The sequence below is a fragment of the Monodelphis domestica genome, chromosome 5, assembly GCF_027887165.1.
Source record: "Monodelphis domestica isolate mMonDom1 chromosome 5, mMonDom1.pri, whole genome shotgun sequence".
NCBI lineage: Eukaryota > Metazoa > Chordata > Mammalia > Didelphimorphia > Didelphidae > Monodelphis > Monodelphis domestica.
Genome location: NC_077231.1, coordinates 185,769,166 through 185,791,469, shown reverse-complemented (window position 1 = coordinate 185,791,469; position 22,304 = coordinate 185,769,166). Strand labels below are relative to the sequence as shown.

Genomic DNA, 22,304 nt, shown 5'->3' with positions numbered 1-22,304 from the left:
AATGTTATGTACAGCAAATGCAGTATAGCTCAATTAATATTGCTGTGAGGGCTAAATGCTTGTTTCCTGAGTGCTTTTGTTTTGAAACTTTAATGTATTTAAACAACAGTAGAATTTCTTTAGAAGGTCTGAGTTCTAGCTGAAAGCACATTATTTAATCTCTTGGTGTCTCCAGTTATTCTTTTGAATATTAGTGGTGGGATTTGCTGTATCAAGCTGGATCTTGGAGACAATGTTTATAAATGCAATTTGAGCTTCTTAAAAAATAACATTTATTTCATCTGACTGTTGCCTCCTGCAGGTTATTTTAAACAGAGACCCTCTGCAGGGCTCTTGTAACATTGAAAGGCAAAAAAAAAGTAGAAATAGAAAACATTGCTTTGTTCTTTCTAAAATACCTCTTTCTAGGAGGAAGACAAGGTTATGGAGGAAAGAGGAAGTTGCCCTGGCTTGTGTATCTGAATGCCTCCATCATTTGTTTATTCTCTGGTTTTCATTTTAGTTTTCTCATAGTCAAATGTCATTATACCCAAGAGCAGGTTCTGGTTGCTTTCTGTTTCCTGGTCCAGTTTATTACTTCAGGATCTTGTCCTAACTTACAAAGTGCTGCTTTGCTAGCTTAAATATAAGTATAAATTGTATGTGGGCACCTATGTGTGTGTAGGCTTGTACTGTGTTTATATGCATTTAATCAGATAAGGGGAATGCTAAAATTGCCATTGTTAGAGAAGAGTTCAAATGGACAAGCTGGAAGTGTTCAGATGCATTTATTTTAACCTTCTGGTTTTTAACACTGTAAACCTAGGTCAGTTGTATAAATTCCTAATCAACATAAAGTTTTCATCCTTTTATAGTCATATAAGCTGACTACTTAGTTATTTATTAGAATGATTCATGAAACTATGAGTGTAGCTTTGAAGTATATGGAGACTACCATGCTGTTGCCTCTGTTTGCATAGATTCTTGCTAAAGCAGATAGACAAATTATACCCTACCTCACAGGAAGGAGGCAATAAAATAGTTTTGAGTGGCCTTAGTAATAACCTCTGTAAAGCTTGAAAATCTAGGTCCTAATTTAACTCTTGACCTTACTTGATTTTATGTCATTGTCATTTAGTCTCCTTGTACCTCAGTTTCTTAAATTTATAAAACAGAACAGAGGTACTAACCTATGAAGCAGTGTTGATGCGAACAAAGATCAGGTAGTTTGAAAGTACCCTAGAAATAAATATTCTCACATTTTTCTTGAAAGATTAATTCTACTAGAGCACCTCAGCTGCATTTGGATACAATTTGAATTTTGTGACTTACAGGGGATGTATCCTTTATCTCTGTTGGAAAAAAGAATGTGAGAATATTAGTATTTTTCTTTAGTGCCAAGTATTTAAATTTTGATTTTTGTCTGCAAATTTCAAAAGTCTGATTACTTTTTCTTTTTTCCCCCATCAGTTCTTCCTAGTTGCTGCAAAACCACATATCCTTTGATAAAAACATTGAATCATTCAGAAGAAAACAATGTGGGCAGTTTCTAAATGTTACAATAGTTATTAGCACCATACAAATCATAGATCACCAAATTTTAGAACTGGAAGGAATCTTAGTCCTCATCTCATTTAGTAATTGTTTTCATTTTACAATGACAAAATTGAGCCATATAAAGATGAAGTGATTTGCCTAAGATGACATAGGTTGTAAGTGATGGAACCTGTATTCAAATCCAAGACTTCTGACTCTAAAGCTAATGATCTTCCATTATCCTGAACTTTTTACCAAATAATAGTAAATGTTTACTACCAAAATATTACATACTAAGATAAAAGGTAGATGATACTATGGAAAGTAGTTAGAATGCATTTTCTAGGCTCTTTAGAACAATGTTTTAGGCATAGATAATTATGTAAGAAGTTTCCTGCAATCTGTGGTCTGTCTGGGACAGTAGCCTCAAGGCATGTTCCAGAGGTCAATTGCCATTTTATGTATTGCTTTTGTATGGGGGGGGGTGCAGAATCCATATTTTAAAACCCCTAAGAGGCTATGTGTCCTTGTTAGTGATTTTTAAAAGAATGTAAGCTGCACATATGGATTTCTGATCATGTGACTCACTATTGGAAGAAAAAACTTGGATGTTGCCATGTAGCTTAATCCTTCCTCATTTTACTGATGAAGAAAATTAGATGTAGAGCAGGTGTAATATCTCCTGTATTACACAACTAGTCAATGGCAGGCATGGTAGAACTTCTTTCCCAACCCCTCATCCATTGTCCCTTCCATTACAATATCATTTTTTGTGTGTTATCTTTCAATAACTAACTGGGTTCAAAATTGACTATTAGAGATTCACTCTTTTAGCATCTAGAAAGAAACAGATCTTTCTTTTGCTCTGACGTGCATCCCTGCTTCAAAATTTCTATTTATAGCATCAATGCTTCATCCTAGGAGTAGATCTAAGAGGTGACTCTTACTGTGCCTCATAATTATACATTAGGACAAGTTGGTTCCCCAACTGGCTGACTTTAGTCATGCCCTGCCATGTCTAATTTACAGCTATCCAAAGTAAAGAGGAAGTTGTAGTTTGGGGTGAAGGTCCCTGACTTTGCAGTCAATGTACCTGACTTCTTTTCCTACCTCTTTGGTGACCTTGGACAAGTCAGTAAGTCAGGAAACATTTATTAATTGCCTCCTGTGTGCCAGGACCTGCACTCAATTCTGGGAATACAAAGAAAGGCAAAAGACAGTCCCTGCCCTCTAGGAGCTCAGTTTCTAATAGGGGAAACAACATGCAAATGATTATCTACAGTCTGCAGGATAAATAATTAATAGAGGGAAGGCACCAGAATTAAGAGATTTGGGGAAAGACTTCTAGTAGAAGGTGGGATTTAACCTGAAAATTAAAAGAAGCCTGGGAAGCCAGAAAGGGAGAAGGAATGTTTTGCTCAAGGAACAGAAGGGGGGCTTTAAGGGCAGTTAGATGGCTCTGTGGATAGAGAGCCAGACCTAGAGACAACTCTTGGGTTTAAATCTAGCTGTGTGACCTTGGGCAAGTCACTTAACCCCAACTGCTTAGCCCTTATTGCTCTTCTACCTTAGTATGGATACTTAAAATTGATTCTGACAGAAGGTAAGGGTTAGAAAGGGTTTGTCTTTGGAACTAGGTAGAAATGTGTGTATGATGTGGTGTAAGATATAAGGTGATCAGAAAGCTTTAAGAGTAGTGCTTAGAAGGCTTTGACTTTATAGTCACCCTGGATCTGCTTTTCCTCAGATGTATACTGAAGGGATTAGACTGTGTTTTCTGAGGTCATTGCTATGTTCAGACCCATGATCCCGTCATCCTCTGACACCATAGCACTTTTGCTATTACCGTTGCATCTGCTGGCACAGTTAGGGCTTAACTTTTGCCTGGGTGGCCCCTGCAGAATTCAGCAATGGCAGTCAGAATGCACTTAGCTCAGCAATGTGTTGTGTTGAGGGTTTTTTTGGTCAATCTGCTCTTGAAATGTGTCTGCCCAGAGAAAATTCAAAACAGAGGTTATTTTTTCCTTCCCAAATGATTCCAAGCAATTGAAAACAGAACTATACCGAATGGTTTCCATGGATTTCCTAGCCTGCCTTTTCCTAAGGATGCTTTTTGATGTCCTTGTGTTGTGTGCTCCTCCAAGGGCCAGCCTTTGGTTTTCAAACCTTTGTGGCTTTACAAGAAGGTGATAAAATAAAATTAAAAAAAAAAACCTCTTTCTCTTCCACCCTCCATTGTAACAAACACAGTCTAACAAAACAAATTAATACATTGACCGTGACTGAAAAATTTATGCTTCATTCTGCCCATGTAGTCTATCACCTCTTTGCCAGGAGGTAGGAAGCATGCCTCATCATTCGTCTGCCCAAGTTGTCACAACAAGCCATTCACTCATCCCACTTGTAAGGTGTTTGACTTTATTTTCTTTTACAGTAAATGTGGTCAGGAAGTATAGTGTTATTTTGGTTTGGCTGATCAATGCTACTTTGAATGATTTAGTGAGCTCTCTGTTTTAATTAAATTCAGCAAGTCCAATTAAGTTTAAGAATCTACGTGTGTGTCCAGCACTGTGCTAGGTGTTCATTGTTTCAGTCATTCTTTAGTTGGGTTCTATTCTGCATGACCCTATCTGGGGCTTTCTTGATATAAAGATACTGGAGTGGTTTGTCACTTCCTTCTCCAGCTTATTTTCTAGATGAGGAAACTGAGGCAAGCAGAGTTAAGTGATTTATCCAGGGGCACCCAGCTAGTGAGTATCCAAAGCCAGATTTGAATTCAGGAAGAGGAGACTTCCAGATTCTAAGCTTGGCCTACCATGCTAAGTGTCAGGGTTACCAGAACAAAAATTAAACAATCTCTGCTCTAAAAATGAAAAACAAAAACAAAAAAGCCCCCAAAACCTTGTATTTTGTTAGGGGGAAAAATGTAGCAATTGCTAGCTTTGTTAGCAGCTGAAGGGCCCCAGATGGTGTATATTTAAGAAAGGAGGCTGGCTTCTGGATTGCCTCTCTGCTGGAAGCCAGGGATCCTAGGAATTCGAGGTGAGGAGAGAGTGCATTCCAGGTATGTGAAATAGCTTGTGCAGAGGACTAGACATGGAAGATGGGAGGAAAGGGATAGGGAAAAACAAATTGTTCAGTTTGATCAGATCATAAAGACCTTGAAGAAGAAAAATATGTGGAAAAGTCAGCTGGAGATTATGAAGGACAACTTTAAAAGCTAAAGGAGTTTGTATTTGACCTTGGAAACAGAAGGAGCCACCAGATTTTCTTGAGTGAGGAAATGGTGTGGTCAGACCAATGCTTTGAGAAAATAAATTTGAAGGGTAGTTGGGTAGCTCTGTGGATGGAGAGCCAGACCTGGAGATGGGAGCTGCTAGGTTCAAATGTGACCTCAGACACTTCCTAGTTGGATGACCTTGGGCAAGTCACTTAACCCTAGTTGCCTAGCTCTTATCACTCCTCTGTCTTAGAATCAATATTGATTGACTAAATTAAAAATTTTAAACTCTTTCTCTTCCATTCTCCATTGTAACAAATACAATCTTAACAAAACAAATCAGTAAGTTGACTGAGGCACATCTATCATCGCCTGCCTTGATTCCAAGACAGAAGAAAAGGTTTTATAAGACAAAACAATTTAGATTTGGCAGTTGCGTGGAAGATGAATTGGAGAGAACAGAGTCTGGATGCCGAGGAACTAATTAAGAGACTGTGGCAATAGTCTAGCAGAGTGGAGAATGTCAGAATTTGGGTGGTGGTTGTACAAATGAAAGAAAGGGATAGAGATAGGTCATGGAATCATAGCTTTAGAGTTGGAAAGCACCTCAGAAACCAATGATTCCAATCCCCTTCTTTTAGGGATGAGTAAACTGAAGTTTAGAGAGTTGGGACTTGTCCAGAGTTTTATAGCAAATAGTTGTGAGAATCAGGATTTGAACCTAGGCCTTCCTCAATCCAAGTCCAGCACTTTAACTAGTACTCTATGGTGAGTTTGAGATATCTTATGTTGCTCTTCATTCATTTCAGTCATGTCCAGTTCTTCATCGACTTATCTGGTATATTCTTGGCAAAGATACCGGATGGAAGATAAACAGGGTTAAATAACTTGTCCAGAGTCACGTAGCTAGTAAGGATCTAATTCTAGGTTTGACCTCACAAAGATGAGTCTTTCTGACTCCAGGCTGGGCACTCTATCCACCTTTCTACATAGTTGCCCTGAGATGTCGTTTTTGTCTATTCAATTGGAGATGTGTCCAAGAGTTATGTTATACAAGAAGGGAATTCAGGAGGGACGTGATCTGGAGAGATACAGTTTTGGGAATCTTTTACATAGAGCCAAAAATTATAAAACATGGGAATTGATGAGGTCATCTAGGAAGGGGATAAAAGTTCTGGGGAATTCAAATCGGGATGGGAAAGAGGAATAGGGAAGGTTCAGGAAAAGGGCATAAGAAGTAGCCAAATAGGTAGGATAGCCAGGAGAGAGCCATGTCATAAAAACGTAGGAAGGAGAGTATATCTCCAAGGGAAAAGGCCATTCTTTTTACATGTGGACCAACCAATAAACATTTTCATATACAAAAACAAAAAACAAAAAAAAAACTAACATGAAAGAAGATTTGTTAGATGCAATGAACTTTTGCAATTAGTAGGTCATTGGTAACATAGAGAGTGTTTGGATGAGTGATAAGGTGAGAAACCAGATTGCAAAAGGTTGAGATAAATAGCTTTTTTTTAGCCTTTTTTTGAAAGGAGACAAGATAGAATGGTAGCTTAAAAGGATAGTAGCATGGAATGAAAGGCTGTTTTTTGTTTGTTTTTTTAAAGATGGGAGAAAATGGGGACAAAGTACAAGGCTTTCTCCCCTCTAAATTATAGGCGACATTATACAGTAACTCTTCTCAGATCTCTTTCTATAGAGAGAAAATTCTTTTGAGAATACTTATAGGAAATGAGGTTAGCAGGCTTTGTTAACATCTTAAGATACAGAAAATTTCATTTAAAACAAACTTTTATTTGTTTTCTGAATGTCAACACCTTTTTTTTAAGGAATGCAAAATAGTAACAATTAGTTACTTAGTGATTGAGCACTATTACTATAATATAACATCAATTATTTAATATTTTAAATTTAATATTAATAATAACTAATTAATATAATAAATACTAATACATGATATTAATATAACATTAATAATTAATGATCTTAATAATTTTGAAAAATAAATTAAGTTGGAGAAAATTCCCAGATTTAATGGTAACCGTAAAAAAGAGATTATAACCCCCTTTTCTGCTTTTTAACCTCGAAATGTATTTTTCTAGCAGTTCTGTTTATGGAGAAGTGAAAAGGTTAGCATGCCAGAAGATGGAGGGCTGGCCTCAGTATTGTAAAAGCCTGAGTTAAGTATGACTTCCCAAACCTATTGACTTTGTGACCCTGGACAAGGCACTTACTGCTCCCAGGATTCACTCTCAGGCAACATCTAAGACTAAATTTCTAAGTCTTGTCAGTTTTACATCCATAACTTGTCTCACATCTTTCTTCACTGGCATAGCCAGTGAAGTCTTCATCTTAAGTCTTCATCGCCTTTCACCTGGAGTATCATAGTCATTTTCTCAGAGGACTTCCTTGCTCCAGATCTCTACCCCAATCAACCTTCCATAGTTGCCAAAGGGATTTTCCTAAAGCATAGCTCTGACTGTATTATTCCCTTACTGTAGCATTCTATGAATTTCTGGTATATTAAGGTTTATCATAACAGCATTCTAATAATGATCCACTTTATTGATAGAATATTAAAGATAGAGATGTGTTTTTATTACCCTTGATCACATAATGGGATAATAACCAGCTCACATCCCTTGATCTTCAATACAAATCAGAATCTTTGCAGTACATAATATTATTTGTCATTCCTTAGTTCAGCATTTATTAAGTGCCTGATCTGGGTAAGGGCAGCTGGTTGGCACAGTGGATAGAGTATTAAGCCTGTAGTCAAGAAGACGTGGGTTCGAGTCCAGATTCAGGCATTGCTAACTGTGTGATCCCAGGCAAATCATTTAATCTTGTTTGCAGTCACTGAACCGGAGAAGGAAATGGCAAACTACTCCAGTATATTTGCCAAGAAAACTCCAAATGGAGTTGTGAAGAGTCAGACATGACTGAACAACAACCAAATATGTGTAAGGCATGGGGCAAGGTGCTATAGGTACAAAGACCAGAACTGAAATAATCATTGCCCTTCTAGAGCTTACATTCTTCTGAGAGATGTACCAATAGGCAAAGCCAATGTATGTGCAAAGTAATGCAAAATAACTTTCAGAGAGAATGCAAATAACTAGAGAGATCAGGAAAGACCTTGGGTAGGAAGTGACTCCTGGAAGGCAGCAATTCTGTGGGGCCAAATGGAGGAGACCTTATATTCAAACATGGTAGATCACTTGTGGGAAGGTATGGAGGAAGAAGAATGGTTGATGTTTTGGATGTAGAGTTGCTAGCAGTAGTCCAGTTAGCTGAAATGGAGACTATGAGAAACAAATGTTTTGATAAGATGGAGCATATGGTTTGAGAAACAAGCATGATTATTAACTCAAACCTTTAAAAGAAACTAATTAATATTTAAAAAATATGACATTCTAAACAACATATAAATTAAAGCTTCTCTCAGTTCAATGGGAAAAGCAAGTATTTGTCTTTTATTATGGTCAGTATATTGAAATTATTGGACTGGGATTAAAAGACTTCCAAGGAAATTGACTCTTATAAAATACATCCTATCTCTGCCTATTAGAAATATACATTCTATTTTCAGCTTTTTGATTTATGTCTATAGAGCTAGACTCAAAGGTAAATATGGAAGTAGATGTTCACTAAAGCTATGCATTCTTTTTGCTTTTCCTAGTAGTTCTCATTTTCCTCTTGTCATTTCTCCAGTTAACTATTTTTTCTGTAACAGCAAAAAAAAGACCCAAACTTACCTTAAGAGCATTAACAATTAGTAGCCCCCTAAAGAGTAGTAAACTGCATTCTTCTCTTTTACTTTAAATATGTCCCTATTGCAGCATTGTATAATGCAAAGTATCCTGGAATTGGAGGCAGGAAATTTAGGGGCAAATTTTGATTCAGTTTCCTATTATTGTTTGACCTTGGCCAAGTCCCATAAACCTCTCTTTAATTTAAGTGTGCAAAGGATCATAGGTGAGGTTGAATTCATTACAGCATCCTTTACAACCCAATATTTAGGATCCTATGATGGGAGTATAGTGCCATATATAGCAGGAAGGGTACAGAAAGATAGGTTGATTAAAAATACTTTCTCAGTAACTTAATAGCTGTTTCCCCCCCAGTTCTTAAAAAGTATAAATGGAATGATTTGATGACTTGAAAGATGGCACCAGTAGAGAAGATGCACAAACTAGTCTAATTAGAATAGGCAGCTAGATCGCTTCTCCGCCTTTTGGCTAAGATCAAGTGTAGAATAGGCAGCTAGATGGTGCAGTGATCAGAAATTTGAATCTTGAATTAGGAAGAGCTGAGTTCAGATTCCACCTTAGATACTTAATAACTCTGTGAGCTTGGGTAACCTCCATTTGCTTCAGTTTCCTCACCTGTAAAGATAATAATAGCACAATAATCATTGTAAACTAGCACTTTGAAAACCTTAAAATGCTACATAAATACTAGCTATGATTATTATTGTTGATTAGAATGTTTTTTGCCATTTTTAGACAAACTATGGGTAGAAAATGAACGTACATGGCAAAAAATGAGGGAGTATGAATGAAAGCATCTACTTTAGGGATTTTAAGAAGCAGATTTGTCTTAAAAATACTCATTGTATACAGCTCTACAGGAAAACATCTGTTATATAACTGGATGGCAGGCTCTGGTCAGATCATTCAAGATCCAAGGATTGAATAATCTTTTGGGGGCTGGGGGAATCCTATTAGATTCATTCTATAAATCAAACTAGATCCTTTCTAGAATGAAATGTGCCTTCTCTGTGAAGTACATATGTACTTTAGCCTAGGCTGTCTCCATATTCTAACCAGAAGACTATATATAAGAGATCAAATAATTGGAACACTTTGTAAAAAATAGGGTTAATAATACTTGCAAAATCTCTCTTGGGGTTCTTGTGAGGAAATGGCTTTGTAAACCTTAATTAGAGAGCTATGAGAATGTGAGTTACTATAGTTGGACCCAATGGGCCTGAGTACTAGCCTGGGCCCCAAGAACTTTGAATGTGCCTGAGTGGTGGATATATGTTGATGTTGTCCAAATAATTCCATTTGGAAAATATTGCCCATATGCTGGGGAAGTTCCTTGGAGGGAGAACTTTTGATGATGGCTGATGGATTTAAAGGCAGAAATGAAGTCTGGCTGCTGGCCATTCCATCTCCACCTTCCATTCCAGAAGGATGAGGACTACCCAGCTGCCACTGGGCAGATATCCAAATGCCTGGTGGAATAGTCCAGCCATGGATGTGCCAAACAATTGGAATAAAAATTGCCAGGCTATTTTTATACTATTTAAAGAATGGAAACGTTGAGCTGTGCTACATATTTCTTTTATAAAGTTGTGATTTCAACACTTTTTTTCTCCTTTACAGAAAAAAGAATTTGATGTGGACACACTCAGTAAACCAGAGCTGCGAATGCTCCTCAGTGTAATGGAAGGAGAACTGGAAGCGAGAGACCTTGTCATAGAAGCATTGAGGGTAAGTTGCTTTGCGGATTCCACTGCCATTTTATATTCTAGGTAATTAATCTTTCCACCAAGGGGTAGCCTCCAAAGTTCTTTGATTTTTATTTGTTCAAATAACTTCAAGTTTTATATTCCATCTCTCATGTTTTTTTTTTTTTGTAAAAAGTTTTATTGATGACTTTTGAGTTCATATCACATTCATTTCCTAATATATTCCTACCTATAGTACCTCTCCTTTTAACAAAGATTTTTTTTAAATCCAGCAAAACTACCCAACACATTGACTCTGACAGCATATAAAATATTCCTTGCCTATAGACCTTCATCTCTTCAGTGCAAGGAACATGGCACATTTTCTCATATCTCCAAGTTTGGCCATTATTATATTTTCTATTTGCATTGTTATAGTTATGTATGTTGTTTTCTTGTTTTGACTTTCATCACTGTGTCAGTTTATAGAAATCTTTCCTTGTTTCTCTAAATTTCTTTTATGGTGCAAGAATGTTCCATCATGTCCTTGGACCAAAATCATCTGTCCATTCCCAAATGAATGGATATTCACTTTGTTTCTAGTTCTTTGTTATCTCAAAAAGTGTTGCAATGAATATTTTTTAATAAAAGAGCACTTTGTTTTCTCTTTGACCTCCTTGAAATTAGAGTCCTACAAATGGCATTGTATAGTCAGAGTTTTGATATTTTATACATTTTTGGAGATAATCTGAAGGAGAAGGCCCCCGAGACTCAATGCTCCTAACATAGATGAGCTGGGGGAAAGTGAATCCTGAAAGACCCTGCTAGGCTTGACAGAGATCTGAAGAGGAAGGAAAACTGGGTCAAATCAGTTTAAATGATTGATAGCTTATCTGTTTTATTATTGTTCTATTATAAGCACATGATAAGTTGTAAAATAGTACTTTATTATCATTTCGTGACACTGTACCCAAGCAGGCAGCATGCTGTTTCTCCACTTCTTGGGCAAGTCATCCCAGAAATTTTAATTGGCTGCCCACATACATGAAACTCTCTCCTTCTTCACCTCTCCTTCCTGGTGCTCTTAGATTTATTCAGGTTTCAGTTAAAGTCCCACCATCTGCAAGAAGCCTTTCCCAGTTGTCTTTAACCCTAAAGCCTTCCCTCTGAGATGATCTCCAATTTATCCTTTTTGGATCTTGCTTCTACATAGTCCTTTGGGAATTGTTCCTCTCTCTCCCCACCTCTGTGAGCTAATGGAGATCAGGGACTAATCTATCTTTCCCCCTTTTTTTTTTCATATCTACAATGTAGATGTGCTTGGCACAAAATAAGCACTTAATACATACTTGTCTTGAATTTTGTTCCTTTCATGGCGTAACATGTAAAAGTACATAAGAGAGGCAGTTATGTGGATAGAGAGCCAGGTCTGGAGACAACTGGCCCTGAGTTCAGATACTTCTTAGCTGTGTGAATCTGGCCAAGTCACTTAATTCCAGTTGCCTAGCCATTCCCTCTCTTCTGCCTTGGACCCAATACTTAGTATTGATTCTAAGAATGAAGGAAAGGGTTGGTTGTTGTCGTCATTGTTTTAAGTATATAAATAAGACAATGTGTTTTGTGAGCCAAAAGTGAGCTTTCTTCTCTAACTAGTAATGAAGGGAAGTAGAAGACAAATGGGTTAGGTGGATAGAAAGGTGTGGATTGTAGCAAATCCTAGAATATGTCAGCATCCAACTAGTAGAGCATGAAAAAGGGAGGTGTGGAATTCTGAGAAAGTAGGTACTTCCTGAAATTGGTTCCAGCAACATCTTGCCTAGAATTGTAAGCTGGGAACAATAATGTTTGTAGGAGTCAGTCCGTTCAAAGAAGGAAGAGCAGATGCTTCGGGAAAGAGGGAATACACTCAGAGCAGTGGTACAGGAGTCCAAAGTTACAAGGATTTTTTCTGCTAGGTCTTGCTGAGCATTTACATTGTTGGCTTGTGTACTGTATTCATGTTTGTTTCCATCTTAATGTATAGTGATGTCTCCATAAAGATGCATTTCCTGAAATACTTCATGTAGACATGGAATAGAATGATGACCATCCAAATAGCCATAGAGGATTAGATTGGGAAAGGTACAAATGCTCCTCTCACTATGGAGGCTGACTGAATCATTTGCTCTGACCAAACAAAAGTGGAATAATCCATATGTAGCCTCATCTTTTCTCTTTCTCATCCCCAATTATCCTGGGAGATGCTGTCTGCTGTGTAATGCCTTGTGATAACTTATTTCTGTACCTTGCATACAAACCTTGAGGGAACTTAATAGGGTTTGTGTATTCATGCATTTTGTAAGCAACTGCATGTAATTTTTGGTAGACTTTAAAGGGCAATGTTGTCATATACAAATAACAGTAGAGGGAAAAGCATGATTAATGTACTCAGGGACCCAACAGCATCTCATCCAACCTCTTCTCATTATAAATAAGAGAGTGGAGACCCAGAGTGATTAAGTGAGTTGCAGAGGGTTCTATACCTACTTAGTGGCAGATCTGTGACTGGAACCTGGGTTAGTTAGATGTGATTATAGGTACTTGAAAAATATGGCTACACATCATGGGTTTTCTCTTATTTTTCTCTCTACTGTATTCTGCTGCTTGTTGATCATATCAGCTTCCAAGGGTTCAAATCTCACCTGCATGGAGGTGACTTCCCAGCCATTATCTTTCTGCTGAATTCCAGTCTTACATTGCAAACTGCCTGATAGGGATCCTAGATGTCCTATTAAACTTAAGCTATCCAAAACAGAACCTATTATTTTTGTTGCCCATACCCTCCCTTCAGTATAACTTCCCAATACCTCTCCAAGACAATATCATTTTTCCATTTACCCAGGTTTCCAATCAACAAATTATGGCCATCTTCTTTCTCACATACCCTCCCATATTCACTCTGTCACCCAATCTTGTTCCCTCTCCAAAATCTTTCTCCTCAATTTCCTTCTCTTCACTCACATGGCTCCTACCCTGGTTCAGACTATCATTACCAGCAGCTCCCTAAGTGGCCCCCCCCTGCATTTGGTATCTACTCTTCAATTTACCCTCAAGATAACTGATAATTTGATACTCCTAGAGAACAGGACTGACCATCTCATTCCCCTGTTCAAGAAACTTTTAGTATTCTTTCTAGGACAGAAAATAAGCTTACCTGTTTAGAATGGAAAACCCTTCACAGAATTGCTTTATCCACTCTTCCCAGGCTGCCCTCCCTTAGTATACTGTATATTCTGGTCAAATTGTCACACTTACAGATTTCCACATGTTGCTCCATCTCCAACCTTCATTCCTCTACACAGATGTATCATTCCTGCAATGATATCCCTTCTTGGAATTCCTGTCTTCCTTCAAGATTTATTCACGTTCTTTCTCCTTCCAGAAGCCTTTCATTTTCCTCTGTTTTTTAAGTATTTGGCCCTTTCTCCAAATATTTTATATTTTTAGGTGTTCAGTAAATCTTATATCTATATCTATACCTATATATGTGCTATATAAAAACACATTTCTGCATGCATTTTGTCATTCAGTCATTTCTGTCATGTCTGACTCTTCATGATCTCATTTAGGGTTTTCTTCACAAAGATATTGGTCTGCCATTTCCTTCTCCAGTTCATTTTATAGATAAAGAAACTGAGGCAAATAGGGCAAAGCTACTTGCTCAGGGTCACATAGCTAGTCAAGTGTCTTAGGTTGGATTTGAATTTGAGTCTTCCTGACTCAGGACCCAGGACTCTATCCACTGAGCCACCTAGCTACAGACACAGACACACACAGACACACACACACACACACACACACACACACACACACACACGTACATTATATATGTGCCCACACCTCCATGTGCAGACATGCATATACATATAGATACACCTATTATATATACTTATTTATTTTCCTCCACTATAATATGAACCTCCTTGAGGACAAGAAATGTTTGCAAGAATTGCACTTTATCTAACAATTAGTAACTCCTAACAAATTCTTGTTGATTGATTTGAAATAAATGCTTATTTAAGACAAGAGGATTTCAGAGGTTGAGGGAACACTGAAGAAATTCAGTTCTAATTTTCTTCTCTACAAGCAGGTGAGATTTTTATCCTATCATCCGTATTTGGGAAAGTTCAAGATAAGTTTCAGAAAATTTGGTTTTATGATTTAATGACTTTATTTTTCCTTTGTAACCAATTCTTTACCATTACTCAGCCAGCAAAAAGTACTTGCTATTTAGCAGTGTGAATTTATTTTTATTAGCCTTTTTTCTTCAGTGAAGAATGCCATTTAGAGAGTAAATGATGTCTTTGGAGAAAGGAAGGACACTAACCTTTATTCTTATTTAGCATTATGGGGAAATAAATCAAATCTCTAAAGATAAAATTGAAATCAGATTTCTGAGTCATTAACCAGATCTATAATGAGTTGGTTTCCCTACCTCTTTTTATCTGATGAGAATAAAAAAGAATTAAGTAGATGTTTGTTTTTTTAACTCCTACCTTCCACCCTAGAATCTAAGGCAGAAGAGCAACAAGGGGTAGGCAATGGGGGTTAAGTGACTTGCCAGGGGTCACACAGGTAAGTGTCTGAAGGCAGATTTGAATCTAAATTCTCCCTTCTCTAGGCCAGGTTCTCAATCCACTGAGCCCCTACAGCCCTCATTACATAGTTTTAAAATCATTAATGAATTCTTTTTAAATGCATGACAGATTCTGGACTTGTAAAAATAGTGTATTTTCATTTGTCACATTTCTTAACTATACCCTGAAGTGTGCAAGATAAGTAGAACTGAATGACTAAAATTTAGTCATGGAATATTACATTAAAGACTCACTTTTTATTTTACAACAAAAGCTGTGTTGATCCCAGGAATGGCATAAATGAAGGCTAGGCATTCATAGTGATGATGATTCTCAGAAAATATAAAATTCTGGAATATTCTGGATTTACAGTATGAGTTTGCTTTTTCTGACTTCTAAGGGCTTTCATTACAGCAAGTACTAAAAAGACCTTGTTATATCATGGTCTCTGTTATGCAACATTGTGGCATGGACCCAGAAGACAAATTTATAGTAAAGCTTTGTTGAAACTTAAATGGCTGTAATTTATTACTGAATTCAAACTGTGGCCATTAAAATTTTTATGCATTTAAAACCAATTGTTCTGAGTAGATGCTTTAATCTTGAGTTAATTTAGATTTACTTACTGGGTTTAGACTGTTTCTCTAAATCAATGCTTTTAAATTTTCATGTGAGTACATATTTTTCCTATTTGCAAAATCTGAGCTCTTAAAAAAAAAGTTTAAGCAAAGAAAAAAAGATTATGATTGTTTTGAGGAAATGCCATTCAAAGACATGCAGATTTTCAAACTAAATAAATCCAGTACGATTTTATAGTGCTGACCATACAATTATTTTCTCTTGAGGGAGATATATATACACACACATATGTATATATATATTACTTGTCTCCTTCAATTGCATTCTTAAATATAGCAATTCAAGACTCTTCATATCTTCAGCTTAAGCATATTTTTTCAGAAAAACAAACTTTCAATTTTAAGTATATATGAAGGTCCAGGAAAGCTTTACTTTCTCATCTTTCACATTAAAATTGTAAAAATCCCAACAATCTTTATCCTGAGCCTGACAGAACAAAGAGGTCATCTTGAAATGTTCACTATATCTCATGTAATGGGTTACCTGCAGGGAATTAAATACATGTTTTCCCTTAGCTCAGGGCTCCTGAGTAGCTATAAAATGGCATGGCATTCTGTTTTTATTTTTAACCTTTTGGATAAGTTGCATACTGAAATGTCTGGCCATTGAGCTAAGTATTTACCTTTTCTCTCTGAATCCTAGAATCCTTCTCTTCAAGGCTCAGCTTAACCCTTTAACTTGTTAATGCCTTCATCTCTTTCTCCTAGTTATCATGTATAGGCTTAAATGTTTACATGTTGTCTTCATCTACAAAATCCGGTTAATAGCACTTATTTCACAAGAGTTTTGTGAATCTCAAATGAGTTAATGCATTTTCTTTCATTTAACACTTTGAAAATAGCCTATATAAAGTCAATAGTAATAATGTTTTTATGTTATGTAACAATTTGATGTATTATAATTTATTATAAGATAATATCATATATAATCATATAGCATGTGTTGTTGTATACTCTTAGAAAATCCAATTAAGCTCTCTGAAGGTAGAAATTCTTTTTTTTTGTTCGAATGCCCTATACACAGTAATAAATAAACTAATTGGATTGAGGCAAAAATGTCTTTTCAATTCTGAAATTCTCTTGTAATGTTAGTGGGTTTTAAAAAAAAAGAAATTTTGCTGATTTAAATTTATAAAAATGTGAATTGCTTAAGTTTGCTTCTCTGTTCTGATGATCCTTTTATTCCATTTTTAAGAAAAGGAAAATGAGTGTCTAAACTGGCCAGCATATTGTTTCAAAGAAACAAACTAGTATTTCACAAAATGTCAGGAGCTGATACTAGAAAAACAGTGTTAAGTTCTCCTATTCTTCAGTCCATTTGAATTTAGAGAATGAGCATTCATTCTAGTCCTTCAGCATTAAGACATTTGATTTTGGGGGGCAGCTGGGTAGCTCAGTGGATTGAGAGCCAGGCCTAGAGATGGGAGGTCCTAGGTTCAAATCTGGCCTCAGACACTTCCCAGCTGTGTGACCCTGGGCAAGTCACTTGACCCCCATTGCCTAGCCCTTACTCTTCTGCCTTGGAGCCAATACACAGTATTGACTCCAAGAAGGAAGGTAAGGGTTAAAAAAAAAGAAATTTGATTTTTTTTAAGTTTGAAAAGCTTAAAGCACTCTACGTATGAGGTGATTATGATTATTTTTGCTCTTGGAAGTAAATAAGTAGCAAGAAGAATAGTTGTTACATCTGCTTGATGGACTGAGGCTGATGACCCCATTAAAACTGATCATTGGTCCTATCATTTCTAGTTCATTGGTATAAATGTTAGTATCCTTTTCTCCAAAACAGCTACAGTACCTGTATTTTGCCAGTTAATTTTTACCATTAACAATAAATCTCACTATTAACAGGATGTCTGTAAAGAGGGCAAGCTAGAGAAATCATATTTTCCAGCTGGGTGACATTTGTTATCTGATGTCCTGGAGCCTCTTAGATACATGAGACAGAACTGTAATGGCAAGTGTCATTCAGATTCAAACTAGACCTTTGGCTGATTGTAGACCAGCCAGAATGTTCCTTTTCATTGTATAACCTTTGGGGAAATGTATTTAGTATCACCCTAGGAACAGGAGCCTTCATAAGAAGATTAGAAGCTATTGGTAGAGCTCTAAACCAAGGGCTGCTTTTTTTCCCCCTTCAGTTGGCCTGTATTCTCAGTGAGGATTAAAGCATGGTTGGCATGGTGCCCCTACTCCCTTACACTTAGAAACCTTCACTTTCATCATGCTTCCTACTTTCTAGGCTCTGGTGAAATAAAAAGCAGATCTTGCTCCTTAAAAGCTCTGACCTTGGAAGATTCAGTTCCTCTGTTACATCTTGTACTAAGTAGAATTCCTAAACATCTGAATTCCTTTTCTGAAATTAATCAAAATCTCAGAGGGTCCTTAAGGCAGTATCTGTCTAGAACTGAACCAGAGGTTCCATTATATCTTTTCTCAAAATAGATTTTGATAATATTTTTCCCCCATCAAGGCATTCCATTGTATGCTCATATTTGACCCAAAGACAAGCTAAGGCTTCAACAATATAAAAATGTGGAGAGCATATTTGCATAATTGGGTTGTGTTACCCAAATAAATCAACTAGCACTTATTAAGTGCCTACTGTCAGCCTGGCTCTGTGCTGAGCCCTGGGGATATAAAAAAGGCAAAACAAAGCAAACAAATAAAAACCCAGTCCTTTCCTTTAAAGGGTCTACTAATCTGATGCAGGAGATAACTTGCTAACAACTATATACAAATAAGATATTTTTGTCCATGGATATATTGGACAACAATCTCTTTACTCTTGTGTGATTTTCAAAGAGATTGTGCAATTTTAAGGACTTGGATGCTTTTAATGACTGTATTGACCATAGTTGGTTAAGTGGATAGACTCTTATCCAGAGATTGACAAAGGTAATCACATTGGTAGCTTTCCAACGTTTTTTGTTGTTTTTTTTAAACCCTTACCTTCCCTCTTAGAATCCATACTGTGTATTGGTTCCTAGGCAGAAGAGTGGCAAGGGCTAGGCAATGGGGGTCAAGTGATCTGCCCAGGAAGTGTCTGAGGCAAGATTTGAACCTAGGACCTCCCATCTGTAGGCCTGGCTCTCAATCCACTGAGCTACCTAGCTGTCCCGCTTTCCAACATTTTTGTAGAAGGGAGCTTGACATATTTACTCATCTTTTCACTGGAGCCAAGTTAAATCATTATAATTTTTTAAATGGATTTTTCCAATTAATATAAATATTTTCTTTCCCTTCCCCCCCCAACAAGAAAAAAAATGTAAACCAAAACACTTATAACAAATATGCGTTATCAAGTAAAATAAATTTCCCCATTGTTCACGTCTGAAAACAATGTCTCAGTCTGCACCCCAATTCCCCATTAGCTCTCTGTCAGGAAGTTGTTACTATTCTTTGTCACAGTATCATAGTTGGCTATTGAACTGATTAGAGTTCCAAAGGCTTTCAAAGTTGTTTGTCTCTTCAATAGTCATTGTATAAGTTTTCTTCTGGTTCTGCTGACTTCCTTCTGTATCATTTCATACAGGTTTTTCTGGTTTTATTGAATCTGGCTCACCAATTTTTATAACACTATAGCATTCCCCATTTTCTATATTCATTTGGCCATTCCCCAATTAATGGGCACCCCTTTAATTTCTAGTTATTTTCCACTATACAAAGATCTGCTATATTTTTGTTCATGTTTTCCTCTTTCTTTGATCTCTATGAGATATAGGTCTTACTAATGATATTGCTAGGTCAAAGAGTAATGCACAATTAGTAGCTTTTTGGGCATAGTACCAGGTTGTTTTCCATAATGACTGTACCAATTCCAAATCCACCATTAGTACATTAACAGGCTTATTTTCTCACAGCCTCTTCAACACTTGTCATTTTCCATTTTTGTCAGCTTTACTAATTGGGTGAATGTGAGTTTGCAATTCTATATTAGTGATTTAAAGCATTTTTTATTTTTGTATTTTTAACTTTGATTTTTTCCTTGGAAAACTGTCTATTGATATCCTTTCACCATTTATCATTTAGGGAATGCCTAGTAATGTTACACATTTGAACTAGTTCCTTTAGGTATGTTAGAAATGAGTCTCTTATCAGAGAAACTTTTACTATAAATTATAGTATTCATTTTCTTCTGTTTTCATTTTACATTATGATGATTATATAGATTGTTAATCTTAATGTATTTGTATCAATTAATGTTTTTTTTAAATTATTCATAATCTCTTATAGCACAATAATATCCCATTAGGTTCATGGATCATAGTTTATCCATTCCACAATTGATGAACATCTAATTTGCTTCCAGATCTTTGCTTTTGGGGTCTCATTTTGTCTTTCATCTTCTTGGGTTAAGTGCCTAGTAGTTGGATCAGCTGCTTCAAAATATATGGCTATTTTAATAACTTTTAAAAAGCAGGATGGCATTGCTTTTCAAAAAACATTCAGACAAAGTGTTGGATTTATTCACAACTTTGCCAGGAAGGTTCTCCATTATTTTGTCTTTTTCAGGCCCTCCAACATTGACACTTTCTATCATTTATCATCTTTGCTACTTTGTTAGTTGTGTGGTGAAAGCTTAGAGTTGGTTTTGATTTGCATTTCTCTCATTATGTGTGATTTGGAGCATTATTTCGTATAGCTGTTGCTTGCAGTTCTTTTTGAGAATTGTTTATTCATAGTTCTTGTCCCTCTTCATTGAGATAATCTTTGTCTTATATGTTTGTGTTAGAACCTCATACATATTTGATATTAGACGCTTGACATCAATATTTAATGCAAAGATTTCTCCTCCAAGTGACAGCTTCATTTTATATTCTAGATACATTGATTTCATTTGTACAAAATCTTCTTGATTTTTAAATTATTTATATATTTCTCTTACTATTTAAACTATATTCTCTTTTTTTTTGTCCTGGTTGCTGAAGGCTAATGAGATAAATGTCATGAAATTCAATAAGAATTCTTTAAAAAATAGAGAATTTATAAGGTGTGAATAACATCTTATTAAGAAACAAGGAATAAATAAACTATCAGTTCAACTGTTTATTTTCAATTTATTTGTTGCACATAGCTAGGTTGAGAAAAATGTTTTCTCAACTTTCATACTCCATTTGCTTTGATATGACAAAGTACAGAATCAATAATAAAAAAGCATTATTCAGCTTAAGAATATATATATGGAATTTAAATTCAGAATTTATATTTTTCAAAGTTGTTATCCTATCACAAAATAAAATTTTAATTTAAAATCATACAGAAAGTTCCATAAAATTGTATTGTTACTTTTTTCTTCATAATCAAGTTTCTTTCTTTATGTTAATATAAGCCCTTTAACTTAAGAGGTTCATACGTTTAAAACCTATGAAAGTGTCTACTTTATTGAATATCTCATTGGCAAAGTTAATAAAAAAAAAACTATTTTGAGACTAAGTGTTGGCTGTATTCTGAAGAAAACAGGTACACTCATTCAATGCTGGTAGAATTTTGAACTCACATAGTCTTTATAGAAAGTAGAAAGCATTTTGGTAGTTCTTAATAAAAGCTTTAAAAATATGTTATTTGACCCCATAATTCCACTTAGGAAAAGTTTATTGGAGTATTATCAAAAACAGCAACAATAAAAGCCACCTATAAAAATATAGGAAATAAATCATAATAAAAATCCTCAATATGGTGGCATGATGCATTGATCATTGGACCTGGAGTCAGGAATGCTTGAAATGGAACCCTACTCCAGACATTTACTAAGCTATGTAACCTTGAAAATTGAGCAAGTCATTTAACCTCTGTGACTCATTTTTCTATCTGTAAAATGGAATAATAATAGTACCTATATCCCAGGGTTATTGTCTAGTGAGATAACATGTGGAAAACACTTTGCAAATCTTAAAACACTATATAAAACTAACTTATTATTGCAGAAAAATGAAAGCAGGCTAAATGTTCAACAAAAATAACTTAATTGTAGTACATTGAGTAATTTAAAGAAATCTGAGAAGACCTTTATGATATAATACCCAAATGGATATTTGGGTCACTGTCATTTCATCAATTTGAATATATCCTACTAAATAAATCACTACCCCTTTTTGACCCATGTCCTCTCGTACCAATGGGTCAAGAACCTTCTTTAATTTTTCCTGATATAGGACACTGTTATGTTACTCAAGATCCCTTTATTGTCTCTTACTCTTGCCACATTACCAATTTATCTCCTTTTTAAAATCAAACTTTTCTTTAGTGGTATCCTTTATTCAAGTTCATCTTTGAAATTTTTATTTATATATATAAAATCATATTCATCATGTACTTCTCAATTATAATATATATATTATATATATATATATATATATATCCATTATAGCTGGAAGGGATCTAAGAGGTCATCAATTCTAACATTTTTATTTTGTAAATGAAGAAACTGAAGTTAAAAATGATTAAATAGCTTTCCCAAGGTCCCATAGCTAGTAAATGCCTGAGAGAGCATTTGAACTCAGGCCTTCCTGACTCCAAATTCAGTGCCTTATTCACTAATGCATGCTATGATACATGCAGACTGTAGTGTTTCATGATTCAGTCACAAAAAAAATAGTAGGATGTTGGTTTTTAAATGCTGGACATTTGTTTCTAGAAGTTTGGAGACATTAAAGGCACTTTACAATTTCCTCAAAAGGACAAAGTACACACTACAAATACATTCAGATAGGAAGGAAAATGAAAAAAACAAAAGAATGGATAAAAATACTGCTAGTAATCTAGAGGAAGTGATTGCAGAGATCAATGATATGTATTAAAATTTAAATATATTTGCTAGGGAAGTTTACTTGTATCGGTTGAAAATTAGGTTT

The 22,304-nt window shown here is 35.7% G+C and overlaps 1 protein-coding gene across 1 annotated transcript in view; it reads left to right on the top strand.

Moving 5' to 3' along the window:
- Positions 1–22,304, top strand: part of CTTNBP2 (cortactin binding protein 2) — a 182,490-nt gene that overhangs the window by 9,571 nt on the left and 150,615 nt on the right. Inside the window, exon 2 of the mRNA XM_007504190.3 lies at positions 10,132–10,239. Within this exon, the coding sequence (XP_007504252.2) occupies positions 10,132–10,239 (108 nt within the window). The remainder of the gene's footprint in view (positions 1–10,131; positions 10,240–22,304) is intronic.